This window comes from Pseudophryne corroboree, chromosome 7, assembly GCF_028390025.1.
Source record: "Pseudophryne corroboree isolate aPseCor3 chromosome 7, aPseCor3.hap2, whole genome shotgun sequence".
Classification (NCBI taxonomy): Eukaryota; Metazoa; Chordata; class Amphibia; order Anura; family Myobatrachidae; genus Pseudophryne; species Pseudophryne corroboree.
Genome location: NC_086450.1, coordinates 511,223,037 through 511,249,487, shown reverse-complemented (window position 1 = coordinate 511,249,487; position 26,451 = coordinate 511,223,037). Strand labels below are relative to the sequence as shown.

The 26,451-nt window shown below is 46.7% G+C and overlaps 1 protein-coding gene across 1 annotated transcript in view; it reads right to left on the bottom strand.

The window, feature by feature from the left end:
- The window catches only part of CCDC78 (coiled-coil domain containing 78), a 42,149-nt gene extending 24,071 nt beyond the window's left edge, over positions 1-18,078 (bottom strand). The window contains exon 1 of the mRNA XM_063935453.1: positions 17,953-18,078. Within this exon, the coding sequence (XP_063791523.1) occupies positions 17,953-18,042 (90 nt within the window). The 5' untranslated portion in view covers positions 18,043-18,078. The remainder of the gene's footprint in view (positions 1-17,952) is intronic.
- Between the last annotated feature and the right edge of the window lie 8,373 nt (positions 18,079-26,451).

Below are 26,451 nucleotides of genomic sequence, written 5' to 3'. Positions count from 1 at the left end.
TATAAAAGAATATTTGCAGCCGTCCAAACGTTTTGGGCAGAGAACACAGGAACAATCAGGTCAGGCTTGTGTCTAAATTCAAGTGATCTAAAGGACGTCTGATGTCACAACCATGTGATCCGCGACGGCAGGGAGAGGAGCAATGTTGGCTCAAGTTGAACATGTTTCATGGATCCTGGCTTTTGCTATCTGCTATACAGGATATGACAGTATATAACAGGTAAGGCTCAGAGCTCAGCTTCAATAGAGATGTTCTCAGACCCACCGATTTTGGCTTTAAAATTTAGAGATGTGCGGCGGGCACTTTTCGTGTTTTGTGTTTTGGTTCTAATTCCCCGCTCGTGTGTTGGTTTTGGATTGGTTTTGCCAAAACCACCCTTTCGTGTTTTGGTTTTGGATCTGGATGATTTTTTTAAAAACACACAAAAACAGCTAAAATCACAGAATTTGGGGGTAATTTTGAGCCTACGGTATTATTAACCTCAATAACATTCATTTCCAGTCTATTCTGAACACCTCACAATATTGTTTTTAAGACAAAAGGTTGCACCGAGGTGGCTGTATGACTAAGCTAAGCGACACAAGTGTGCGGCACAAACACCTGGCCCATCTAGGAGTGGCACTGCAGAAGAAAAAGAGGTGCAAGATGGAATTGTCCTTGGGCCCTCCCACCCACCCTTATGTTGTGTAAACAGGACATGCACACTTTAACAAACCAATCGTTTCAGCGACAGGGTCTGCCACACGACTGTGGCTAAAATGACTGGTTGGTTTGGGCCTCTACCAAAAAAGAAGCAATCAGTCTCTCCTTGCACAAACTGGCTCTACAGAGGCAAGATGTCGACCTAATCCTCATCCTCCAATTCCTCACCCCTTTCATTGTGTACATCCTCCTCACAGAGTATTAATTCGTCCCCACTGGAATCAACCATCACAGGCCCCTGTGTACTTTCTGGAGGCAATTGCTGGTCAAGGTCTTCCCAGAGGAATTTATAATTCATTTTGATGAACATCATCTTCTCCACATTTTTATGGAAGTAACTTCCTACACCGATTGCTGACAAGGTGACCGGCTGCACTAAACAACTCTTTCGGAGTACACACTGGAGGGGGGGGCAACTTAGGTAAAATAAAGCCATTTTGTGCAAGGGCATCCAAATTGCCTAATTTTCCTGCCAGTATACATGCCTACTTGGATGCTGTCACTCATATAATCGTCCACCATTCTTTCAATGGTGACAGAATCATATGCAGTGACAGTAGACATGTCAGTAATTGTTGGCAGGTTCTTCAGTCCGGACCAGAGGTCAGCACTTGTTCCTGACTGCCCTGCATCACCGCCAGCGGGTGGGCTAGGAAATCTTATCCTTTTCCTCGCTGCCCCAGTTGCGGGAGAAAATGAAGGAGGAGCTGTTGACGGATCACGTTCCGCTTGAGTTGACAATTTTCTCACCAGCAGGTCTTTGAACCTCTGCAGACTTGTGTCTGCCAGAAAGAGAGATACAACGTAGGCTTTAAACCTAGGATCGAGCACGGTGGGCAAAATGTAGTGCTCTGATTTCAACAGATTGACCACCCTTGAATCCTGGCAAAGCGAATGAAGGGCTCCATCCACAAGTCCCACATACTTTGTAGAATCGCTCCTCCTTTAATTTCTCCAGCTGCTTCTGCAAAAGCTTCACGTGTGGCAAGTTTGAAGGGTTGGAGAACCTTGCACAAGACGGAAATCATTCTCCACTGCGCTTAAGTCAGGTGCATTCCCTCTCCTTTGCCTATATCAGAAGTGGATGTATAGGCTTGAATGCCCTTTCTCTAACGTCCTAGTGGATGCTGGGGACTCCGTCAGGACCATGGGGAATAGCGGGCTCCGCAGGAGACAGGGCACATCTAAAAAGCTTTTTAGGTCACATGGTGTGTACTGGCTCCTCCCCCTATGACCCTCCTCCAAGCCTCAGTTAGGTTTTTGTGCCCGTCCGAGAGGGTGCAATCTAGGTGGCTCTCTTAAAGAGCTAGTTAGAAAAGTTTTTTTTTAGGTTTCTAATCAGTGTCTCCTGCTGGCGACAGGAGCACTGCAACGAGGGACTTAGGGGAGAGACTTGCAACTCACCTGCCTGCAGGAGGATTGAAGTCTTAGGCTACTGGACACTGAGCTCCAGAGGGAGTCGGAACACAGGTCAGCCTGGGGTTCGTCCCGGAGCCGCGCCGCCGATCCCCCTTACAGACGCTGAAGAACGGCAGAACGGAGGTCCGGAAACAGGCGGCAGAAGACTTCAGTCTTCATAGAGGTAGCGCACAGCACTGCAGCTGTGCGCCATTGTTGCTACACGGCTCACGGATCTCGGTCACGGAGGGTGCAGGGCGCTGCTGGGGGCGCCCTGGGCAGCAATATAGAGTACCTTAGAGGCAAATAAATACATCACATATAGCCATTAAGGCTATATGTATGTATTTAACCCAGGCCAGTTTTCCTAATAACCGGGAGAAAAGCCCGCCGTGAAAGGGGCGGAGCTTATTCTCCTCAGCACTCAGCGCCATTTTCCTGACCAGCTCCGCTGGTGAGGAAGGCTCCCACTCTCCCCTGCACTACAGAAACAGGGTTAAAGAGAAGGGGGGCATAAATTGGCGATATAATTATATATTAAGAGCCCATATATAGAAACAACACCTTCTAGGGTTGTTATATACATTATGGCGCTTTTGGTGTGTGCTGGCAAACTCTCCCTCTGTCTCCCCAAAGGGCTAGTGGGTCCTGTCCTCTATCAGAGCATTCCCTGTATGTGTGTGCTGTAGGTCGGTACGTGTGTGTCGACATGTATGAGGAAAATGTTGGTGAGGAGACGGAGAAAATTGCCTGTAATGGTGATGTCACTCTCTAGGGAGTCGACACCAGAATGGATGGCTTACTTATGGAATTACGTGATAATGTCAACACGCTGCAAGCCGGTTGACGACATGAGACAGCCGGCGGACAAATTAGTATCGGTCCAGGCGTCTCAGACACCGTCAGGGGCTTGTAAAAACGCCCATTTACATCAGTCGGTCGACAGACACTGACACGGACACTGACCCCAGTGTCGACGGTGAAGAAACAAACGTATTTTTCCTTTAGGGCCACAAGTTACATGTTAAGGGCAATGAAGGAGGTGTTACGTATTTCTGATACCACAAGTACCACAAATAAGGGTATTTTGTAGGGTGGGAAAAAACTACTTGTAGTTTTGCCTAAATCAGATAAATTAAATGAAGTGTGTGATGATACGTGGGGTTCCTCCGACAGAAAGTTATGGGCGGTATACCCTTTTTCCCGCCAGTAGTAAGGGCGAGTTGGAAAACACCTTAGGGTGGACAAGGCGCTCACACGCTTATAAAAAACATGGCGTTACCGTTTCCAGATACGGCCGCCCTCAAGGAGCCAGCTGATAGGAAGCTGGAAAATATCATAACAGTATATACACACATACTGGTGTTATACTACGACCAGCAATCGCCTCAGCCTGGATGTGCAGCGCTGAGGGGGCTTGGTCGGATTTCCTGACTGAAAATTTTGATACCCTTGACAGGGACAGGATTTTATTGTCTATAGAGCATTTTAAGGATGCATTTCTATATATGTGTGATGCGCAGAGGCATATTTGCATTCTGGCATCAAGAGTAAATGTGATGTACATATCTGCCAGACGAAGACACGACAGTGGTCAGGTGAGGCAGATTCCAGACGGCATATGGAAGTATTGCCGTATAAAGGGGCGGTCCATTGGACCTGGTGGCTATGGCAACAGCTGAAAAATCCACCTTTTGTTACCCCGAGTCACATATTGGCAGAAAAGGACACAGTCTTTTCAGTCTCAGTCCTTTCGTCCCCATACGGGCAGGCGGGCGAAGGCCAGTCATATCTGCCCAGGGGGAGAGGAAAGGGAAGAAGACTGCAGCAAGCAGCTCATTCCCAGGAGCAGAAGCTCCTCACGGCTTCTGCCAAGTCCGCAGCATAACGCTGGGGCCGTACAAGCGGACTCAGGTGCGGTAGGGGGTCATCTCAAGAGTTTCAGCAACACTCGCAAGGGAACTCCGGGATCCTACATGTAATATCCCAGGTGTACATTGGAAATTCGAGACGTCTCCCCCTCACACAATTCACAGGCTGTATTCCCAGCAGGTGATAATCAAAGTACCCTTCTTACAACAAGGAAGGGGGTAGTATTCCACACTATATTGTGGTACTGAAGCCAACCGGCTCGGTGAGATCTGAAATATTTGAACACTTACATACAAGCGTTCAAATCAAGATGGAGTCACTCGGAGCAGTGATAGCGAACCAGGAAGAAGGGGACGATATGATGTCACTGGATATCAGGGACGTTTACCTACAGGTCCAAATTTGCCCTTCTCACCAAGGGTACTTCAGGTTCCTGGTACAGAACTGTCACTATCAGTTCAGACGCTGCCGTTTGGATTGTCCACGGCGCCCCGGGTCTTTACCAAGGTAATGGCCGGAATGAGGATTTTTCTTAAAAGAAACATGGACGCTTTCCTGATAAGGGCAAGGTCCAGAGAACAGTTGGAGGTCGGAGTAGCACTATCTTAAGTAGTTCTACGACAGCACGAGTGGATTCTAAATATTCCAAAATCGCAGCTTTTTCCGACGACACGTCTACTGTTCCTAGGGAAGATTCTGGACACAGTCCAGAAAAACGTGTTTCTCCCAGTGGAGAAAACCAGGGAGTTATCCGAGCTAATCGGGATCCTCCTAAAACCAGGAAAAGTGTCAGTGCATCATTGCACAAGAGTCCTGGTAAAAATGGTGGCTTATTACGAAGCAATTCCATTCGGCAGATTTTCCGCAAGAACTCTTCAGTGGGATCTGCTGGACAAATGGTCCGGATCGCATCCTCAGATGCATCAGCGGATAACCCTATATCCAAGGAAAAGGGGTCTCTCCTGTGGTGATTACAGAGTGCTCATCTTCTAGAGGGCCGCAGATTCGGCATTCAGGATTGGATGCCGGTGACCACGGAGGCCAGCCTGAGAGGCTGGGGAACAGTCACACAAGGAAAAAATTTCCAGGGAAGTGTGATTAAGTCTGGAGAATTCTCTCCGCATAAATAAGCTTAGAGCAAATTTATAATGCTCTAAACTTAGCTAGACCTCTGCTTCAAGGTCAGCCGGTATTGATCCAGTGGGATAACATCACGGCAGTCGCCCACGTAAACAGAAGGGCGGCACAAGAAGCAGGAGGGCAGTGAAAACTGCAAGGATTTTTCGCTAGGCGGAAAATCATGTGATAGCACTGTCAGCAGTGTTCTTTCCGGGAGTGGACGACTGGGAAGCAGACTTCCTCTGCAGGCATGACCTCCACCCGGGAGAGTGGAAACTTCATAGGGAAGTTTTTCAACATGATTGTGGACCGTTGGCAAAGACCAAAGGTGGACATGATGGCGTCCCGCCCGAACAAAAAACGGGACAGGTATTCCGCCAGGTCATGAGACCTTCAGGCGATAGCTGCGGATGTTCTGGTAACACCGTGGGTGTACCAGTCTGTGTATGTGTTCCCTCCTCTGTTTCTCATAACCAGGGTATTGAGAATTATAAGACATAGAGGAGTATGAACTATACTAGTGGCTCCGGATTGGCCAAGAGGGACTTGGTACCCGGAACTTCAAGAAATGCTCACAGAGGACTAAGGGCCTGGGGAGCTAAGAAGGGACTTGATTCAGCAAGTACCATGTCTATTCCAAGACTTACCGCGGCTGCGTTTGACGGCATGGCGGTTGAATGCCGGATCCTGAGGGGAAAAGGCATTCCATAAGAGGTCATACCTACCCTGGTCAAAGCCAGGAAGGAGGTGACCGCACAACGTCATCACCACATGTGGTGAAAATATGTTGCGTGGGTGAGGCCAGGAAGGCTCCACGACGGAAATTCAACTAGGTCGATTTCTACACTTCCTGAAAACAGGAGTGTTTTGGACCTCAAATTGGGGTTCATTAACATTTAAATTTCGGCCCTGTAGATTTTCTTCCAGAAAGAATTGACTTCAGTTCCTGAAGTCCAGATTGTAAAGGATGTATTGCATATACAGTTTTTTTGTGCCCCTAGGGGCACCGTGAGATCTCAACATAGTGTTGGGATTTCTTAAAATCATATTGGTTTGAACCGCTCAAATCTGTGGATTTGAAATATCTCACATGGAAAGTGACCATGCTGTTGACAAATATCTCACATGGGAAGTGACCATGTTGTTAGCCCTGGCCTCGGCCAGGCGATTGTCAGAATGGGCGGCTTTGTCTTACAAAAGCCCATATTAAAATTTTCCATTTGAACAGGACAGAACTGGGACTCGTCTCCAGTTTCTTCATAAAGGGGTGTCAGCGTTTTCACCTGAAACAACCTCTTGTGGTGCCTGCGGCTACTAGGGACTTGGAGGACTCCAAGTTACTAGACGTGGTCAGGGCCCTTAAAATATATATATATATATAGTTAGGACGGCTGGAGTCAGAAAGTCTGACTTGCTGTTTATACTGTATACACCCAACAAGCTGGGTGCTCATGCTTCTAAGCAGTCTATTGCACGCTGGATTTGTAGTACAATTCAGCTTGCACATTCTGTGGCAGGCCTGCCACAGACGAAATATGTGGATGCCCATTCCACAAGGAAGGTGGGCTCATCCTGGGCGGCTGCCCGAGGAGTCTCGGCATTACAACTTTGCCGAGCAGCTACGTGGTCAGGGGAGAACACGTTTGTAAAATTTTACAAATTTTGATACTCTGGCTAAGGAGGACCTGGAGTTCTCTCATTCGGTGCTGCAGAGTCATCCGCACTCTCCCGCCCGTTTGGGAGCTTTGGTATAATCCCCATGGTCCTGACGGAGTCCCCAGCATCCACTAGGACGTTAGAGAAAATAAGAATTTACTTACCGATAATTCTATTTCTCGTAGTCCGTAGTGGATGCTGGGCGCCCATCCCAAGTGCGGATTGTCTGCAATGCTTGTACATAGTTATTGTTACAAAAATCGGGTTATTACTATTGTTGTGAGCCATCTTTTCGGAGGCTACTTCGTTTTGTTATCATACTGTTAACTGGGTTCAGATCACAAGTTGTACGGTGTGATTGGTGTGGCTGGTATGAGTCTTACCCGGGATTCAAGATCCTTCCTTATTGTGTACGCTCGTCCGGGCACAGTACCTAACTGAGGCTTGGAGGAGGGTCATAGGGGGAGGAGCCAGTACACACCATGTGACCTAAAAAGCTTTTTAGATGTGCCCTGTCTCCTGCGGAGCCCGCTATTCCCCATGGTCCTGACGGAGTCCCCAGCATCCACTACGGACTACGAGAAATAGAATTATCGGTAAGTAAATTCTTATTTTTGCTGCTCCTCCATCCTCTGAAGCATATAGAGTACTGAATTCCACCTCTTGCTTCAGGTGATGGCAGGGCAGGTTCAGGAGTGTTTGATGGTGCTCCAGTCTTCGGCACGCGGTGGCTGAATACCGAAAATGGCATGCAATTTTTCGGGCCACCGACAGCATCTCCTGCACGCACCTGTCATTTTAAAAAAAATTCTGCACCACCAAATGAATTGTATGTGCAAAACATGGGACGTGCTGGAATTTGCCCAGATGTAATGCACGCACAATATTGGTGGCGTTGTCCAATATCACAAATCTCCAGGAGAGTCTAATTGGGGTAAGCCATTGTGCAATGATGTCCCTCAGTTTCCCTAAGAGGTTGTCAGCGGTGTGCCTCTTACGGAAAGCAGTGATACATAGCGTAGCCTGCCTAGGAACAATTTGGCGTTTGCGAGATGCTGCTACTGGTGCCGCTGCTGTTGTTGCTTCGGGAGGCCATACATCTACCCAGTGGGTTGTTACAGTCGTATAGTCCTTAGTCTGCCCTGTTCCACTTGTCCACATGTCCCTGGTTAAGTGTATACTGGGTACAACTGCATTTTTTAGGACACTGAGGACACTTTTCTGTACATTCTCGGTATCGCCTGCCCAGATGGGATTTGATATCGGGGACACAGTACCTCAAACAATTCTCTAAGTCCCACTCAACTAATGGCGGATACCGGACGCATGTCTAACACCAACATAGCTGTCAAGGCCTTAGTTATCCGCTGCTGTCATATTTCATCTTCCTCACAAAGGACTGTTGGACAGTCAATTGCTTACTGGAAGTAGTACAAGTGGTCTTCCGACTTCCCCTCTGGGATGACGATCGACTCCCAGCAGCAACAACAGCAGCGGCAGCAACAGCAGGTGTACCTCTCAAGGATCCTCCGGAGGAATCCCGGTTAGGAGAGGACTCCTCAGTCTTGCCAGTGACATGGCCTGCAGGACTACTGATGTTCCTGACTGAGGAGGAAGTTGACGTTGAGGGAGTTTGTGGTGTGGCTTGCAGGAGCTTGGGTACAAGAGTAAGAAGGGATTTAGACTTTAGTGGACTGCTTACGCTATTACCCAAAGTTTCACAACTTGACACTGACTTCTGATGAATGCGCAGCAGGTGACATATAAGGGAGGATGTTCCTAGGTGGTTAACATCCTTACCCCTACTTATTACAGCTTGTCAGAGGCAACACACGGCTTGACACCTGTTGTCCGGATTTGTGGAGAAATAATTCCACACCGAAGAGGTGGCTTTTTTGGTATTTTGCCCAGGCATCACAATGGGCTTCTTCATCCCACGGACAACAGGTGTCTACCCCGGTGCCTGATTTAAACACACCACATCACCATGAGAATCCTCATCGTCAACTTCCTCCTCAGCGCCAGCAACACCCATATCCTCATCCTGGTGTACTTCTACAGTGACATCTTCAATTTGAATATCAGAAACTGAACTGTGGGTGCTCCTTCCAGCACTTGCAGGGGGCGTGCAAATAGAGGAAGGAGCCACCTCTTCCCATCCAGTGTTGGGAAGGTCAGGCATCACAACTGCCGACACACTTGGACTCTCCTTGGGGATTTGTGATACCATCTTAGAATGCATAGATCTTTTCTGTGCTTTTTCCAGCTTAACTCGAATAATTTTTCTAGCGGTAGGATGAGGGCTTCCATCGTCATGTGAAGCTGAACCACTAGTCATGAACATAGGCCAGGGCCTCAGCCGTTCCTTGCCACTCTGTGTTGTAAATGGTATATTGTCAAGTTTACGTTTCTCTTCAGACCATTTAAATTTATTTTTTGGGGTCTTTTTACTGAACTTTGGCTTTTTGGATTTTACATGCCCTCTACTATCACATTAGGCATCGGCCTTGGCAGACGACATTGATGGGATTTCACCATCTATGTCATGACTAGTGGCAGCAGCTTCAGCACTAGGAGGAAGTGGTTCTTGATCTTTCCCTATTTTAGCCTCCAAATTTTTGTTCTCCATTATTTTTCTGGAGTTATATAACAATGGTGGTCATTCCAAGTTGTTCGCTCGTTGCCGATTTTCGCTATACTGCGATTTGTTGCTAATTGCGCATGCGCATGGTACGCAGCGCGCATGCGCTTAGTTATTTATCACAAAACTTAGTAGATTTACACAAGCTCGAGCGACGTTTTTTCATTGCTCGAGTGATCGTAGTGTGATTGACAGGAAGTGGGTGTTTCTGGGCGGAAACTGGCCGTTTTCAGGGAGTGTGCCGAAAAACGCAGGAGTGACTGGAGAAACGGGGGAGTGGCCGGCCGAACGCAGGGCGTGTTTGTGACGTCAAAGCAGGAACTAAACGGACTGAGGTGATCGCAATCTAGGAGTAGGTCTGGAGCTACTCAGAAACTGCAAAGAATTATTTAGTAGCAGATTTGCTAATCTTTCGTTCGCTATTCTGCTAAGCTAAGATACACTCCCAGAAGGCAGCGGCCTAGCGTGTGCAATGCTGCTAAAAGCAGCTAGCGAGCGAACAACTCGGAATGAGGGCCAATATACGGTACAGGAGAGCGTACCTCTACACCACACAGGGCAAACCCTGTGAAAATTATTTGGATTAAATATTAACCCCTTTATTTGGAGTAAATAATATACAGCACAGGACAGCACCACTGAACTTATATGGCAGCACCACTGGACTGGATTTATACGGAATTATATTGATTTATATGGAATTATACGGCAGGATCACTGGATTTATACGCCAGTATCACTGGACATATACGCCAGTACCACTGGAATTATACTGCAGGATCACTGGAATTATACTGCAGGATCACTGGAATTATACGACAGGATCACTGGATTTATACGGCAATACTGCTGGACATATACTGCAGTATCAATGGACATATATGCCAGTATCACTGGACATATATGGCAGTACCACTGGACTGGATTTAAACGCCAGTACCACTTGAATTATACGGCAGGATCACTGGAATTATACGGCAGTACCGCTGGACATATACGGCAGTATCAATGGACATATGGCAGTATCACTGGACATATACGGCAGTATCACTTGACTGGACTTATACGCCAGTACCACTGGAATTATACGGCAGGATCACTGGACTTATACGCCAGTACCAGTGGAATTATATGGCAGTATCACTGGAATTATATGGCAGGACCACTGGATTTATATGGAAGTACCGCTGGACATATACGGCAGTATCACTGGACATATACGGCAGTATCACTGGACTGGATTTATACGCCAGTTCGACTGGAATTATATGGCAGGATCACTGGATTTATACGCCAGTACCACTGGAATTATACGGCAGGATCACTGGAATTATACGGCAGGATCACTGGAATTATACGGCAGTACCGCTGGACATATATGGCAGTATCAATGGACATATACAGCAGTATCACTGGACATATACGACAGTATCACTGGACTGGATTTATACGCCAGTACCACTGGAATTATACAGCCGTATTACTGGATTTATACGCCAGTACCACTGGAATTATACGGCAGGATCACTGGAATTATGCGGCAGGATCACTGGATTTTATACTGCAGTTCCCGCTGGACATATACTGCAGTATCAATGGACATATACGCCAGTATCACTGGACATATATGGCAGTATCACTGGACTGGATTTAAACGCCAGTACCACTGGAATTATATGGCAGAATCACTGGAATTATACTGCAGGATCACTGGATTTATATGGCAGTACCGCTGGACATATACGGCAGTATCAATGGACATATGACAGTATCACTGGACATATACGGCAGTATCACTTGACTGGACTTATACGCCAGTACTACTGGAATTATACGTCAGGTTTACTGGACTTATACGCCAGTACCAGTGGAATTATACGACAGGATCACTGGAATTATACGACAGGATCACTGGATTTATACGGCAGTACCGCTGGACATATACGGCAGTATCAATGGACATATACGGCAGTATCACTGGACATATCCGGCAGTATCACTGGACATATACGGCAGTATCAATGGACATATACGGCAGTATCACTGGACATATACGGCAGTACCACTGGACATATACAGCAGCACAGGGACACCACCACTGGACTGATGCACTACTGCAATGGACTGGACTTATACAGCAGCACTGGACATATGGCAGCAGAGGACACAACCACTGTGACTGGACTGATGCAGCACAAGACACTACCATTGAGGACAATGAGGACGGAGACACGTCCTCTCTCTACACTCTCCAATGCCGGAGTGAAAATGGCAGCGACGCGCAGCTCCTTATACGGAATATCCAAACCCAGCGAGAATCCGACAGCGGGATGATTACTTTTTGCCTCGTTCTGGTTTCCGAGTCAGGCGGGAAAACCCGAGCCTGACTCGGATCCGGGCTCGTGACGTGAAGTCCGGAAGGGTTCGGTTCTCTGAGGATCTGTTTTTGTTCTTACAGAATTATTAACATTACTAACATCTATTACCAGTCATTCCAGTGTGAAATGGCACCTGCAATCACAAGGGAGGAACTTACACACACTCCAAAATACGCAAGATTCGGCTTTTAGATCTGAGCTCTGAACTTGGCGAGACAACACGAGCTGAGACTCGGTTCGATGCAGAACCCCAAAGTGATCCAAGCCGGGACTCTCTTTGACACGGAACCCCAAAGTGATCCAAGCCGGGACTCTCTTTGACACGGAACCCCAAAGTGATCCAAGCCGGGACTCTCTTTGACACGGAACCCCAAAGTGATCCAAGCCGTGACTCTCTTTGACTCATAACGCCGAAGTGACACAAGCCAGGACTCTCTTTGACACAGAACCCCAAAGTGATCCAAGCCAGGACTTTCTTTGAATCGGAACCCCAAAGTGACACAAGCCGCGACTCTCTTTGACTCATAACGCCGAAGTGACACAAGCCAGGACTCTCTTTGACTCATAACGCCGAAGTGACACAAGCCGGGACTCTGTTTGACTCGGAACAGCAAAGTTTGTGTGTGTTCTGTTTCCAGCAAAACTGAAACTTTCATAATACTGCACAGCGAAATGATAAATGATACTGGGGCTGAAACACCGACCCCTTACCTTGCACATATAATCCTCATTTGTAGTTCTTCTCCTCATCCTAGCCCACGCTGCTGTGTGCTAGGCCACAGTGGGGCCAGGGATGCACTTATAGTACTATTTATTCTGTCATTTTTTCTAAGTGTGCAGGGCCACGCCTCCTGCGATTAGGCCACACCCCTGAAAGTACCTGGGCCCCGCCAGGCTCTATACTGCCCTGAATAAAATTGTTGGTTTGTAAAAAAGACTGCTGAGTACCTTCTGCATTTGGATTGGAAACTTCTGTTCCTGTTCTGAGGACTTTTTGCACCCTAGCAGGAGGGTGACATGTAAATGTGAGCAGTGTCGGACTGGGATATGAAGGACCCACTGGGGGAATGCAGAGACAGGGGCCCATACTTAGGGGTGTGGCCATCCTCCACAGAGGCTTAAAATGCACAATAGTCTTGTGCAGTGTAATGCAACATATCTACCATGTATAGTACAAGTGCACAGTCTGGAACCTGATCCCTAGAGGAAGGAGTGGGCCCTCATCAGTGGGGCCCACCGGTCATTTCCCCTGTACCCCTGTGGGCCAGTCCGACCCTGAATGTGAGTGCCAGCCATGCGATTGGATTATATATGTATTGGATGAGACACCAGCAAACCATTATAATGTTGGTGTCGCACATACAGTAAATTAGCACAGAATAAAGGGATACATATGCGCTATTAAATAGTGCTAGAATAAGGATAAGTTATTTTCTTTGGAGAGACGTACGTCATAAGTTAGCTAATACATAGGAGGAAAGGAAATGTGGGCTGTTGGTATGTATTGATCCCTCATCCCGGGAAACAGCTGGAATGTGCGTCCTTGTTCACAGGTGTCCTTGCCCACATGCGTAGTTCGCCTTCCCTGGTACATCATGTTCCAAATAAAATCCTGGAAAGGACGTGACTTGTCAGCTCTTATCTATCCCTTACACTGATACGATCTTCTGCAAACACGCACCTATCCTACTGTAGTTCCTTTCTACTATATGCATGATGCAATTGTAATAACAGCACAAGGAAGCTGAGAATAGTGGCATCTCTAGTGGAATAAATGCCCATTTGGCCCCTATTTGTGAAAAAAATGGAGATCGCGGCCAAAAGGATTGTTGTTTTTTTCCGGGATATTTATCAAAGATCTTTTGTTGGGACAGCAGCCCATTAAGGGCTGTCCCCGCAAAGATCATTGAAGTGAAATGAGGCTGTGTGGCCAGTGAGGGATGCCCAGGGGGTGGTACCAGCCGTTCTTACCCTCCGCTGCAGTGCGCGTCCTGCTCCCGTACTGTGTGGGGAGAGACATTGGGGTATATCAACTAAAGTGCGGGTTTTCAGAAGTGGAGATGTTGCCCTTGGCAACCAATCAGATTCTATCTTCTAGAAGGTGTTAGATAAATATTAAGTAGAATCTGATTGGTTTATATTCCCCTGGCCGACACTGCAGGGGCACAGCCTGGGACTAACGGAGGAGACCCGGACTGGCGTGCCTCACTGTAGTGTGATCATCTAGAAAGGCAGGCCAGGCTCTTCTCTGATTTTTGCACTAGGGCCGGCCACTGGATTGTGACGTCGGACCCCGGCAATAGCAGTATCAGAGAGGAGGAGGTAAGAGGAGGAGCGGAGATGGGAGGAGATAAGGATGGAGAGGGGAGGGGCCAAATGGACCACTTCCTTCTTTCTTACGGCCCAGTGCCCCCGATGGGTGCCGCGAGCCCCAGTGCAATGCATCGGCAGTAGTTCCGCCACTGGTTGAGTCCATTGGAGTTCACTGAGCTCATTGTCATGTTTGTTCAACTAGAAACCACCCCCGAGGGACAAGATTTATTTAAATTGTTAGAATGGTCTACATCTGTACACTTCAAATGTAGAGATGCAGATATATTTACCACTTATAAGGAAACCTTCCATACAAATCCTGCATTCGCCCCCGGCCTCCCTCCCCAGCCCAGCACACGCAGGTATCAATAATAGGCATAGAGGAAGTGCTGGGGGGAGGGGGGCTGCGTCCACCATGGGTCATAATCAACATGAATCCATGCACCCCCCCCCCCCCTGCTGGGGCAATTCCCCTCTGACCCCCCCCCCCCCCCCCCCCCCATCCGGCTCCTCCCGGATCCGGCACTGATTGTGACATATTCTGACCCTACCATCTATCAAGATTCATCAGACCATTATTTCAATCTTCAGCTGCCCAGTATTGGTGACTCTGTGCACCCTGCAGCCTCCGTTCTTAGCTGACGGTGGAACCCGGTGTGGTCTTCCGCTGCTGTAGCCCATCCACTTCATTTCTTGAGCTGCTTTGCATTCAGAGATGCCCCTCTGCATAGCATTACTGTAACGTGCGGATATTTGAGTCGCAGTTACCTTCCTGTCAGTCTGCCCGTTCTCCGCTGACTTCTCTCATTGACAAGGCGTTTTTTTGCCACAGGGCTGCCGCTGACCGGATGCTTTCTGTTTTGTGCACCACTCTCTGTAAGCTCTAGAGCACAGGTTCTCAAACTCGGTCCTCAGGACCCCACACAGTGCATGTTTTGCAGGTCTCTTCACAGAATCGCAAGTGAAATAATTAGCTCCACCTGTGGCCCTCCACTGGCTTCCCTTCCCTTTCAGAATCCAATTCAAACTTCTCACACTCACTTACAAAGCACTCACCCACTCCTCTCCCATCTACATCTCTGACCTTATCTCCCTTTACTCTCCCACCCGTCCTCTTCGCTCTGCTAATGCACGCCGTCTCTCCTGTCTTCTGATTACTTCCTCCCACTCCTATCTCCAAGATTTTTCACGTGCTGCTCCATTTCTCTGGAATTCTTTACCTCTCCCCCTCAGACTCTCCACCTCTCTACAAAACTTCAAACGGGCTCTTAAGACCCATTTCTTTACCAAACGTAGCCAAATCTCAACATAACCCTCTGTTCCACGCTCTCTATGTACCCCATCTGTGTCATCCCTGTCTGTCTACCCCTCCCCTTAGAATGTAAGCTCTCACGAGTAGGGCCCTCTTCCCTCATGTGCTTATACTTTTCTTACTTTAATAATCCTCAACCGCCCAGATCCCACAGTTTTTTGACCACCTGGAACTTATCTCTATGTTTACTGGTGTAGTTATGCTTAGCTGCCCTGTACTTGTCCTATATTGTATTCAACTGTAAGTCACTGTTTTCCTATTTTTTATGTGCATTTGTACTCTGTAATCGGGCGCTGCGGAACCCTTGTGGCGCCATATAAATAAAGGATAATAATAATAATAATAAAATGTGTCAGTGAGTAATTAATACACCTGTGCACCTGCTGGGTTACCAGCAAAACATGCACTGTGTGAGGTCCTGAGGACCGAGTTTGAGAACCTGTGCTCTAGAGAATTGTGCGTGTGAAAATCCCAGGTGATCAGCAGTTTCTGAGCTACGCCAAGCAATTATTTCATGGTCAAAGTCACTTATACCCCTTTCACACCGCACAAATAACACGGTATATTGCCGTGTCGGCACGGGTTGGTGTGCGGTGTGAAAGGGGTAAATCCTGAATTCCCGGCTTGCCTGACCCGGTATTTGAATAAAGAATAAAGCAGGGTTAAACCTGGTCAGGTGTGAACGGGTAACCCGGGTCGATTTCACGGTATGGAGGAGGCGAGGTGGAGATGATCTTATCTCCAAGCACACCCTCGGCACCTGCCCTTAATGATGCCGGCTCAGCCTCTGCTCCCGCCCCCCCCAATGGCAACCCAACTTGGCGTGTTGGTGGGTCGCGTTGCCAGTCTGAAAGGGGTCTCATGCGGGTGGCACCTAGGAAGGACTCGCGCTTCTGAAAGCGGTATTAGAAAACATTACTTCCCCTTTCTGGCGTTTGGTCTGAACAACAACTGGACCTCTTGACCACGTCTGTGTGCTTTTATGAAATGAATTGCTGCCCCAGGATTGGCTGATTATAGGTTTCCAATAAAGAGCAGGTGCACAGGTGTGCCTAATAAAGAAGTCACTGAGTGTACAGTGGGCTGTTGTTAATTCTGCATTACAATATATACTGTAGATCAGGGCTGGCCAAACCGGTCCTCGAGATCTACCAACAGTTCATGTTTTCCAGTCCTCCTGGAGATCTGTAGAATTGTCAGTTGGGAATGAATGCAGCACATCTTAATTAGTAATGAGTCTAATGACTACACCTGAGCACCAGCTAGGTGGTCTGGAAAATATGAACTGTTAGTAGATCTTGAGGACTGGTTTGGCCAGCCCTGCTGTAGATCCTAATGTTTGCTTTCAGATTAGTGATTCATTTTTTACTTAGTTTTATATTTACCCCTTTAAAATGTTGTGAGTACTTGGTTCTTATTTAGGGTTGCTATAATATCACTTTAATCAAGGACACACATGAATTGCATAATACCAGGTGAAATACAGACTGGAAGTCAGCCAGCCACAGAACCTGTATACTTCATATGTGTCCCTGATTAAAGGTATATTCTCGCTCCCCTATTCAGATAGAGGCCTGCGCCTGTAGGTGTGCCTTTATTACAGGTATTAGAGTACTGCGGACAGATGAAGACCTGTTTATATTGTGACTAGCGCCCAGGGTTCACCAGGCCTCTCTGGGGGCAATGACCGTGAAGGCATCAGTGGATCTCGCACTAGCTGAGACGCAGCCCAAATCACAAATCGATCAAATGCCCTTTGGACGATTGAAAACTGCACCAAGTTCATTTAGTGGGTAATAGTATAATAGGAGAGTTCTATCATGCAGAACACGGCAAATATACCATGGAATTTACATCTCACTAATTAATAATCAGTAAAACATGAACATCTCTCTCTGTACATATATATTGGCCAATATGTTTAACCATATTAAGCCGTCAGTTTAAGGTTATCATCAGGGCGGTTCTAGACCTTGTGGCGCCCATGGCAAAATTTTCCTGTGTCGCCTCCCCCCAGGCAAAATAGAGTTGGTGCGCGCCAAAGGGGTGCGGTCAAAAGTGGGGGCGTGGCCACAGTTATCCCCTGTAGCTGTGCCCCCAGTTGATTTGCCCCCAGTAGCTGTTCCCCCTGTAGCAGTGCCCTCTGTAGCAGTGCCCCCTGTAGTTGTGCCCCCAGTAGATTTGCCCCAGTAGCAGTGCCCCCAGTTGATTTGCCCCCATTGGCTTGTAGTATCTATGAAGATAGTTTATGTGCATTAGCTAGATGAGGTAGTGTACCTTTAAGAATCTGGCTGCACAGGTGAACATGTGATCAGGAAGTAGAAGGAAGGAGAAGGAGAGCAGCATGTGCAGTTGATGTCTATCTGTAACCATGCAAGTATTACTTACCAATAAGAAATAAAAGACATAATCTTCATACTGCATGATTCATTGAAGTAAAGAGATGTACATCAGGACATAACATAGCTGTTCCCCTTGTAGCAGTGCCCCCTGTAGTTGTAGTTGTGCCCCCTGTAGTAGCGTCGCTTGCAAACAAGAAAAACAAATAAACAATACTTACCACCTCCGCTCCTGCTTCCGGACCGCTGCTGCTGTCTCTGGCCGCTGCCGGCTCCTCTCTATGGGAGAGATGCAGAGGCGGATTGGCCATAGGGTTCACAGGGAAGATTCCCGGTGGGCCGGCACACCCGTGGGGCCTGTTTCGTTTGAGGACATGTGGTCCTTTTTATAGACATAATGAATAAGATGCAAAATAATTTGCATATATGAAAATGACTTTGCCACTTAGCCTGTGATTGCAGATGATCTAGTGTGTGCTCTGTCTGCCTGCTTGGCTGACATATAAGATTGAGTGAATAGTCATTGGGATACAGTTGGTGTAATAAGCAAGAAAATATATCTTTCTAAAGAATTATATAGTTTCCTAAATTCTGAAGGTGTATCATATAATGTGCTCATAATATTTAATTGTATTTCCTTTTAACTTCCCCGTTGATGCTGGACATGCCTACAATCTGGAAAGTCTTGGGGTGAGGGTGCTGCTGCCATGGCCCATGGCTAGACCTTACACCTCTGGTGCTGCCCATGTGGGGCCACTAGTACAAACTTTCCAGGGCCGCTTTTTGTTCCCAATCCGCCCCTGCAGAGATGTCATGACATCTCTCCCATAGCAACGCAGCACTGACACTAGGGAGCAATTATGACCTCTAGCGTCAGTCAGCGACGCCGGCTGCAGCGGGCGCCCACACAGCCCACGGCGCCTGCTACAGCCGGGGAGAGGGGGTCAGGAGTAGCGGCTCTTGCCACGGCGGCAGCGTCCTCGGGGTAGCGGCGCCCCAGGCAAAAATCCTGCAAGAGCTGCTACTGGTTATCATATCGGATGGTTGAGTAACTAGATCCCATATGTTGGGAAGTATGCGACTGATGGGTCAGTAAACGGTGCCACTTACTTAGTATTCTCCTTCCTGTAATATGAAGTAAATGATAATAAATGATAGTGATGAGCGGGTTCGGTTTCTCGGAAACCGAACCCCCCCGAACTTCACCCTTTTTACACGGGTCCGAGGCATACTCGGATTCTCCCGTATGGCTCGGTTAACCCAAGCGCGCCCGCACGTCATCATCCCGCTGTCGGATTCTCGCGAGATTCGGATTCTATATAAGCAGCCGCGCGTCGCCGCCATTTTCACACGTGCATTGAGATTGATAGGGAGAGGACGTGGCTGGCGTCCTCTCTGTTTATAATTGTAGAAGAGACAGTTGATTGCTTGTTTTATTACTAATTGTGGGGAGGATTGGGGAGCAGCTGTTAGGACTCGGAGTAGAGTGCAGAGTTTTGCTGATAGTGACCACCAGTTTTTTTTTATCCGTTCTCTGCCTGAAAAAAATGCTCCATACCATATCTGTGCTCAGTGTGCTGCATGATATATCTGTGCTGAGTGCTCACACTGCTTAATTGTGGGGACTGGGGAGCAGTTATATCAGGAGTACAGTGCACAGTTTTGCTGACAGTGACCACCAGTATACGTTTGTCTGCCTGAAAAACACTCCTGTGGTGGCTTTTTTTTATACTAGTTTAGCAGTCTGCTGACAGTGTCCACCAGGTCCATTATACTGTATATAGCAGTACGGAAGGCCACTGCTGTACCTACCTCTGTGTCGTCAGTCACTCGTCATCCATTAATAATAATAAGTATACTATCCATCCATCTACATTGTATACCTGTGGTGGCTTTTTTTCTTTATACTAGTTTAGCAGTTTGCTGACAGTGTCCACCAGGTCCATTTATTATACTGTATATAGCAGTACGGTAGGCGACTGCTGTACCTACCTCTGTGTCGTCACTCGTCGTCCATAAGTATACTATCCATCCATCTACATTGTATACCTGTGGTGGCTTTTTTTCTTTATACTAGTAGTACTAGTTTAGCAGTCTGCTGACAGTGTCCACCAGGTCCATTATACTGTATATAGCAGTACGGTAGGCCACTGCTGTACCTACCTCTGTGTCGTCACTCGTCGTCCATAAGTATACTACCATCCATCTACATTGTATACCTGTGGTGGCTTTTTTTTTTATACTAGTAGTACTAGTTTAGCAGTCTGCTGACAGTGTCCACCAGGTCCATTATACTGTATATAGCAGTACGGTAGGCCACTGCTGTACCTACCTCTGTGTCGTCAGTCACTCGTCATCCATTAATAATAATAAGTATACTATCCATCCATCTACATTGTATACCTGTGGTGGTTTTTTTTTTTATACTAGTAGTACTAGTTTAGCAGTCTGCTGACAGTGTCCACCAGGTCCATTATACTGTATATAGCAGTACGGTAGGCCACTGCTGTACCTACCTCTGTGTCGTCACTCGTCGTCCATAAGTATACTATCCATCCATCTACATTGTATACCTGTGGTGGCTTTTTTTTTTATACTAGTAGTACTAGTTTAGCAGTCTGCTGACAGTGTCCACCAGGTCCATTATACTGTATATAGCAGTACGGTAGGCCACTGCTGTACCTACCTCTGTGTCGTCACTCGTCGTCCATAAGTATACTACCATCCATCTACATTGTATACCTGTGGTGGCTTTTTTTTTTATACTAGTAGTACTAGTTTAGCAGTCTGCTGACAGTGTCCACCAGGTCCATTATACTGTATATAGCAGTACGGTAGGCCACTGCTGTACCTACCTCTGTGTCGTCAGTCACTCGTCATCCATTAATAATAATAAGTATACTATCCATCCATCTACATTGTATACCTGTGGTGGTTTTTTTTTTTATACTAGTAGTACTAGTTTAGCAGTCTGCTGACAGTGTCCACCAGGTCCATTATACTGTATATAGCAGTACGGTAGGCCACTGCTGTACCTACCTCTGTGTCGTCAGTCACTCGTCATCCATTAATAATAATAAGTATACTATCCATCCATCTACATTGTATACCTGTGGTGGCTTTTTTTCTTTATACTAGTAGTACTAGTTTAGCAGTCTGCTGACAGTGTCCACCAGGTCCATTATACTGTATATAGCAGTACGGTAGGCCACTGCTGTACCTACCTCTGTGTCGTCACTCGTCGTCCATAAGTATACTATCCATCCATCTACATTGTATACCTGTGGTGGCTTTTTTTTTTTATACTAGTAGTACTAGTTTAGCAGTCTGCTGACAGTGTCCACCAGGTCCATTATACTGTATATAGCAGTACGGTAGGCCACTGCTGTACCTACCTCTGTGTCGTCACTCGTCGTCCATAAGTATACTACCATCCATCTACATTGTATACCTGTGGTGGCTTTTTTTTTTATATTAGTAGTACTAGAGTAGTTTAGCAGTCTGCTGACAGTGTCCACCAGGTCCATTATACTGTATATAGCAGTACGGTAGGCCACTGCTGTACCTACCTCTGTGTCGTCAGTCACTCGTCATCCATTAATAATAATAAGTATGCTATCCATCCATCTACATTGTATACCTGTGGTGGCTTTTTTTTATACTAGTAATACTAGTTTAGCAGTCTGCTGACAGTGTCCACCAGGTCCATTATACTGTATATAGCAGTACGGTAGGCCACTGCTGTACCTACCTCTGTGTCGTCAGTCACTCGTCATCCATTAATAATAGTAAGTATACTATCCATCCATCTACATTGTATACCTGTGGTGGCTTTTTTTCTTTATACTAGTAGTACTAGTTTAGCAGTCTGCTGACAGTGTCCACCAGGTCCATTATACTGTATATAGCAGTACGGTAGGCCACTGCTGTACCTACCTCTGTGTCGTCACTCGTCGTCCATAAGTATACTACCATCCATCTACATTGTATACCTGTGGTGGCTTTTTTTTTTATACTAGTAGTACTAGTTTAGCAGTCTGCTGACAGTGTCCACCAGGTCCATTATACTGTATATAGCAGTACGGTAGGCCACTGCTGTACCTACCTCTGTGTCGTCAGTCACTCGTCATCCATTAATAATAATAAGTATACTATCCATCCATCTACATTGTATACCTGTGGTGGCTTTTTTTCTGTATACTAGTTTAGCAGTTTGCTGACAGTGTCCACCAGGTCCATTTATTATACTGTATATAGCAGTACGGTAGGCCACTGCTGTACCTACCTCTGTGTCGTCACTCGTCGTCCATAAGTATACTATCCATCCATCTACATTGTATACCTGTGGTGGCTTTTTTTCTTTATACTAGTTTAGCAGTTTGCTGACAGTGTCCACCAGGTCCATTTATTATACTGTATATAGCAGTACGGTAGGCCACTGCTGTACCTACCTCTGTGTCGTCACTCGTCGTCCATAAGTATACTATCCATCCATCTACATTGTATACCTGTGGTGCCTTTTAGTTGTGCGCATTAAAATATGGAGAACAAAAATGTGGAGGTTAAAAAAATAGGGAAAGATCAAGATCCACTTCCACCTCGTGCTGAAGCTGCTGCCACTAGTCATGGCCGAGACGATGAAATGCCATCAACGTCATCTGCCAAGGCCGATGCCCAATGTCATAGTACAGAGCATGTAAAATCCAAAACACAAAAGATCAGTAAAATGACCCAAAAATCAAAATTAAAAGCGTCTGAGGAGAAGCGTAAACTTGCCAATATGCCATTTACGACACGGAGTGGCAAGGAACGGCTGAGGCCCTGGCCTATGTTCATGGCTAGTGGTTCAGCTTCACATGAGGATGGAAGCACTCATCCTCTCGCTAGAAAAAAGAAAAGACTTAAGCTGGCAAAAGTAGAGATGAGCGGGTTCGGTTTCTCTGAATCCGAACCCGCCAGAACTTCATGTTTTTTTTCACGGGTCCGAGCGACTCGGATCTTCCCGCCTTGCTCGGTTAACCCGAGCGCGCCCGAACGTCATCATGACGCTGTCGGATTCTCGCGAGGCTCGGATTCTATCGCGAGACTCGGATTCTATATAAGGAGCCGCGCGTCGCCGCCATTTTCACACGTGCATTGAGATTGATAGGGAGAGGACGTGGCTGGCGTCCTCTCCATTTAGATTATAAGAGACTGAGAGAGATTTACTGGAGCTGACTAGGAGGAGTACTGTTACTGTAGAAGTGTAGAGACTGAGTGGAGAGAGTTTACTAGTGAGGACAGTGCAGTTTACTTTATAATCCGTTCTCTGCCTGAAAAAAGCGATACACAGCACACAGTGACTCAGTCACATACCATATCTGTGTGCACTGCTCAGGCTCAGGCCAGTGTGCTGCATCATCTATTATCTATATATAATATTATATATATCTGTCTGACTGCTCAGCTCACACAGCTTATAATTGTGGGGGAAACTGGGGAGCACTACTGCAGTGCCAGTTATAGGTTATAGCAGGAGCCAGGAGTACATAATATATTATATAGTGAGTGACCACCAGACACACAGTGCAGTTTATTTAATATATCCGTTCTCTGCCTGAAAAAAGCGATACACACAGTGACTCAGTCAGTCACATACCATATCTGTGTGCACTGCTCAGGCTCAGGCCAGTGTGCTGCATCATCTATTATCTATATATAATATTATATATATCTGTCTGACTGCTCAGCTCACACAGCTTATAATTGTGGGGGATACTGGGGAGCACTACTGCAGTGCCAGTTATAGGTTATCGCAGGAGCCAGGAGTACATAATATATTATATAGTGAGTGACCACCAGACACACAGTGCAGTTTATTTAATATATCCGTTCTCTGCCTGAAAAAAGCGATACACACAGTGACTCAGTCAGTCACATACCATATCTGTGTGCACTGCTCAGGCTCAGGCCAGTGTGCTGCCTCATCTATATATATTATATATCTGTCTGACTGCTCAGCTCACACAGCTTATAATTGTGGGGGAGACTGGGGAGCACTACTGCAGTGCCAGTTATAGGTTATAGCAGGAGCCAGGAGTACATAATATTATATTAAAATTAAACAGTGCACACTTTTGCTGCAGGAGTGCCACTGCCAGTGTGACTAGTGAACAGTGACCTGACCACCAGTATATATAATATTAGTAGTATACTATCTCTTTATCAACCAGTCTATATTAGCAGCAGACACAGTACAGTGCGGTAGTTCACGGCTGTGGCTACCTCTGTGTCGGCACTCGGCAGCCCGTCCATAATTGTATATACCACCTAACCGTGGTTTTTTTTTTCTTTCTTTATACATACATACTAGTTACGAGTATACTATCTCTTTATCAACCAGTCTATATATTAGCAGCAGACACAGTACAGTGCGGTAGTTCACGGCTGTGGCTACCTCTGTGTCGGCACTCGGCAGCCCGTCCATAATTGTATATACCACCTAACCGTGGTTTTTTTTTCTTTCTTTATACATACATACTAGTTACGAGTATACTATCTCTTTATCAACCAGTCTATATTAGCAGCAGACACAGTACAGTGCGGTAGTTCACGGCTGTGGCTACCTCTGTGTCGGCACTCGGCAGCCCGTCCATAATTGTATATACCACCTAACCGTGTTTTTTTTTTCTTTCTTTATACATACATACTAGTTACGAGTATACTATCTCTTTATCAACCAGTCTATATATTAGCAGCAGACACAGTACAGTGCGGTAGTTCACGGCTGTGGCTACCTCTGTGTCGGCACTCGGCAGCCCGTCCATAATTGTATATACCACCTAACCGTGGTTTTTTTTTCTTTCTTTATACATACATACTAGTTACGAGTATACTATCTCTTTATCAACCAGTCTATATATTAGCAGCAGACACAGTACAGTGCGGTAGTTCACGGCTGTGGCTACCTCTGTGTCGGCACTCGGCAGCCCGTCCATAATTGTATATACCACCTAACCGTGGTTTTTTTTTCTTTCTTTATACATACATACTAGTTACGAGTATACTATCTCTTTATCAACCAGTCTATATATTAGCAGCAGACAGAGTGTTTAGTGCCGCCGCTCACCTTGTCAGCAATCGGCGTACGAGGTTACATCCAGAAAATGTGGAGAAGATGATGTTCATTAAAATGAATTATAATCAATTCCTCCGCGGAGACATTGACCAGCAGCAATTGCCTCCACAAAGTACACAGGGAGCTGAGATGGTGGATTCCAGTGGGGACGAATTGATAATCTGTGAGGAGGGGGATGTACACGGTGATATATCGGAGGGTGAAGATGAGGTGGACATCTTGCCTCTGTAGAGCCAGTTTGTGCAAGGAGAGATTAATTGCTTCTTTTTTGGGGGGGGTCCAAACCAACCCGTCATATCAGTCACAGTCGTGTGGCAGACCCTGTCACTGAAATGATGGGTTGGTTAAAGTGTGCATGTCCTGTTTTGTTTATACAACATAAGGGTGGGTGGGAGGGCCCAAGGACAATTCCATCTTGCACCTCTTTTTTCTTTTCTTTTTCTTTGCATCATGTGCTGATTGGGGAGGGTTTTTTGGAAGGGACATCCTGCGTGACACTGCAGTGCCACTCCTAGATGGGCCCGGTGTTTGTGTCGGCCACTAGGGTCGCTAATCTTACTCACACAGTCAGCTACCTCATTGCGCCTCTTTTTTTCTTTGCGTCATGTGCTGTTTGGGGAGGGTTTTTTGGAAGGGACATCCTGCGTGACACTGCAGTGCCACTCCTAGATGGGCCCGGTGTTTGTGTCGGCCACTAGGGTCGCTAATCTTACTCACACAGCTACCTCATTGCGCCTCTTTTTTTCTTTGCGTCATGTGCTGTTTGGGGAGGATTTTTTGGAAGGGACATCCTGCGTGACACTGCAGTGCCACTCCTAGATGGGCCCGGTGTTTGTGTCGGCCACTAGGGTCGCTAATCTTACTCACACAGCTACCTCATTGCGCCTCTTTTTTTCTTTGCGTCATGTGCTGTTTGGGGAGGGTTTTTTGGAAGGGCCATCCTGCGTGACACTGCAGTGCCACTCCTAGATGGGCCCGGTGTTTGTGTCGGCCACTAGGGTCGCTAATCTTACTCACACAGCTACCTCATTGCGCCTCTTTTTTTCTTTGCGTCATGTGCTGTTTGGGGAGGGTTTTTTGGAAGGGACATCCTGCGTGACACTGCAGTGCCACTCCTAGATGGGCCCGGTGTTTGTGTCGGCCACTAGGGTCGCTTATCTTACTCACACAGCGACCTCGGTGCAAATTTTAGGACTAAAAATAATATTGTGAGGTGTGAGGTATTCAGAATAGACTGAAAATGAGTGTAAATTATGGTTTTTGAGGTTAATAATACTTTGGGATCAAAATGACCCCCAAATTCTATGATTTAAGCTGTTTTTTAGTGTTTTTTGAAAAAAACACCCGAATCCAAAACACACCCGAATCCGACAAAAAAAATTCGGTGAGGTTTTGCCAAAACGCGTTCGAACCCAAAACACGGCCGCGGAACCGAACCCAAAACCAAAACACAAAACCCGAAAAATTTCAGGCGCTCATCTCTAGGCAAAAGCACCGCAAAGAACTGTGCGTTCTTCGAAATCACAAATCCCCAAGGAGAGTCCAATTGTGTCGGTTGCGATGCCTGACCTTCCCAACACTGGACGGGAAGAGCTTGCACCTT